At 51.3% G+C, this 2,116-nt stretch overlaps 1 protein-coding gene across 1 annotated transcript; it reads left to right on the forward strand.

Moving 5' to 3' along the window:
* On the forward strand, window positions 1-693 carry LOC142772345 (uncharacterized). Its single transcript, XM_075874541.1, has one exon. The coding sequence runs from the start codon at window positions 1-3 to the stop codon at window positions 691-693; it is 693 nt and encodes a 230-aa protein (XP_075730656.1).
* The last annotated feature ends 1,423 nt before the right edge of the window (window positions 694-2,116 follow it).

The raw sequence follows: 2,116 nt of genomic DNA on the forward strand, positions 1-2,116 counted from the left end.
ATGGAGCAGCGTGAGCATCTAGACAGCCTCAACCCTCGTACCGCTGCCACTGCACCCGGCCATGTACCCTCTTCGGGTGTTGTGGGAGGTACTACTACCAAGACGCAACCACAGCTGTGGCTTGCTGATCCCTCCTTATGGTTTGTTCAAGTCGAGAATAAGTTCCGCATTCATCGCATCACGTCAGACGTTCGCAAGCATGAGCTCCTCGTTGAAGCGTTGCCGCCACAGGCATTGGCCAAAATACGCGACATCCTCGTGGGCCCGCCTGGTGACACTCCATATACGACAGTCAAACAGGCTCTTCTCCACCGACTCGTTCCGTCTAAGCATCGGCGCATTCAGCAACTTCTGTGCAACGAAGAGTTAGGGGACCGCCATCCCATACAGTTTCTACGTGACCTGCAGCACCTGCTTGGGGACCAGCCGAACGGCTCGGAAACATCCATACTACGTGAGTTGTTTCTACAGCGTCTTCCACTTACCATGCGAATGGCTCTTGTCCCAGCTCAGGCTAAGCCGCTGTCGGAGCTGGCAGAAATGGGCGATGACATCATGGACGTTGCTCGGGCAGTCATAAACGCTGCCCACACCTCTTCGATTTCCGAAGCAGATACCCTTCGAAAAACGGTAAAAAATCTCGCAGCTGAAGTCGCCAACTTGCGTCTGCAATTGCTGAGCATTCGCAACTAAATGACCAGCCTCGTCCACATCGACCATATCTCACGTCGGCTGCTCCGCAACGGCCCCTCCATCAGCCTGAGCACTGCTTTTCACCGCAGAACAGATGCTATTATCACCGGCGTTTTCGTGCCGCGGCTCGCAGATGTGTGCCACCTTGCTCATGGCGCATGTGAAGCGCTCCGGCCGATCGTCAATAACAGCAGCGGGCGATCAAGGCCAAGCATCAAGCCGCATCTTCCATATCATCGACAGAACCACAGGTCTGCGCTTGCTGATGGACACTAGAGCAAAAGTCAGCATTATTCCAGCGTCCAAAACTGACCAGCGTCCTCGCGAGAAGTCAACTCCTTTACAAGCGATCAATTCTTCGGTCATCGCAACTTACGGACAGAAGTCTCTGACCCTTGATCTTGGTCTTAAGAGAAAACTGCAGTGGTTATTTTGGATAGCAGACGTACGCTACGCAATCTTAGGCGTCGATTTCTTAAGGCATTTTTCTCTGCTCGTGGATATGAACCGCTATCGCCTGGTGGATAGCTATACCGGCTTATCGGCCAATGGTTTTCTGTCACGCGCTACGGTCCTAAACCCCACTTTCGTGAAACCGCCCACGTCAACATATACAGCTCTGCTCAACGAGTTTCCGGAGATTACAACGCAGTCTCCCAAGGATAAGACCCCCAAGCACACTGTGACCCACTGCATCGTTGTCACAGACCCACCGGTTCACTGCAGCCCTCGCCGACTTGGCCCTGATAAACTTCGAACTGCTCGCAACGAGTTTGAGCATATGTTACAGTTGCAAATCTTTCGTCCGTCATCAAGCTCGTGGTCGTCGGTGCTACACATGGTTCTCAAGAAGAACAGTGATCGGTGGCCCTGTGGTGATTATTGGGCTCTCAAAGCAGTGACTGTTCCAGATCGATACTCGTTACCCAATATTCAGGACTGTACTGACTTTTTAACCGGCACAACTGTATACTCGAAAATTGATCTTGTGAAAGCTTATCACCAGATCCCCGTTGAGCCTTCTGACATTCCCAAAACTACAATACTTACACCATTTGGGCTGTAAGAGTATTTACGAATGCCTTTCGGTTTGAGAAGCGCAGCTCGGCCATTTCAGCGTTTTATAGACGAAGTCACAAGAGGCTTGCCGTTTTGTTTCGCCTATATCGACGATCTTCTCGTTCCCAGCAAGGACTCTGAAACGCACAAGGCATATCTACGTCAGATTTTCACTCGACTGCGTGATAGATTACGACCTTGTCATCAATGTAGAAAAGTGACAGTTTGGAGCCTCGGAGATAGCATTCCTCGGACATTAGATCACTAAAGATGGCATTGCTCCTCTACCTGACAGGGTTCAAGCTATCCTCGAGTACCAGCCTCCCACGTCCACACGCAGTCTAGGACGTTTTCTCGGACTCGT

The sequence above is a fragment of the Rhipicephalus microplus genome, chromosome 9, assembly GCF_043290135.1.
Source record: "Rhipicephalus microplus isolate Deutch F79 chromosome 9, USDA_Rmic, whole genome shotgun sequence".
NCBI classification, from domain to species: Eukaryota; Metazoa; Arthropoda; class Arachnida; order Ixodida; family Ixodidae; genus Rhipicephalus; species Rhipicephalus microplus.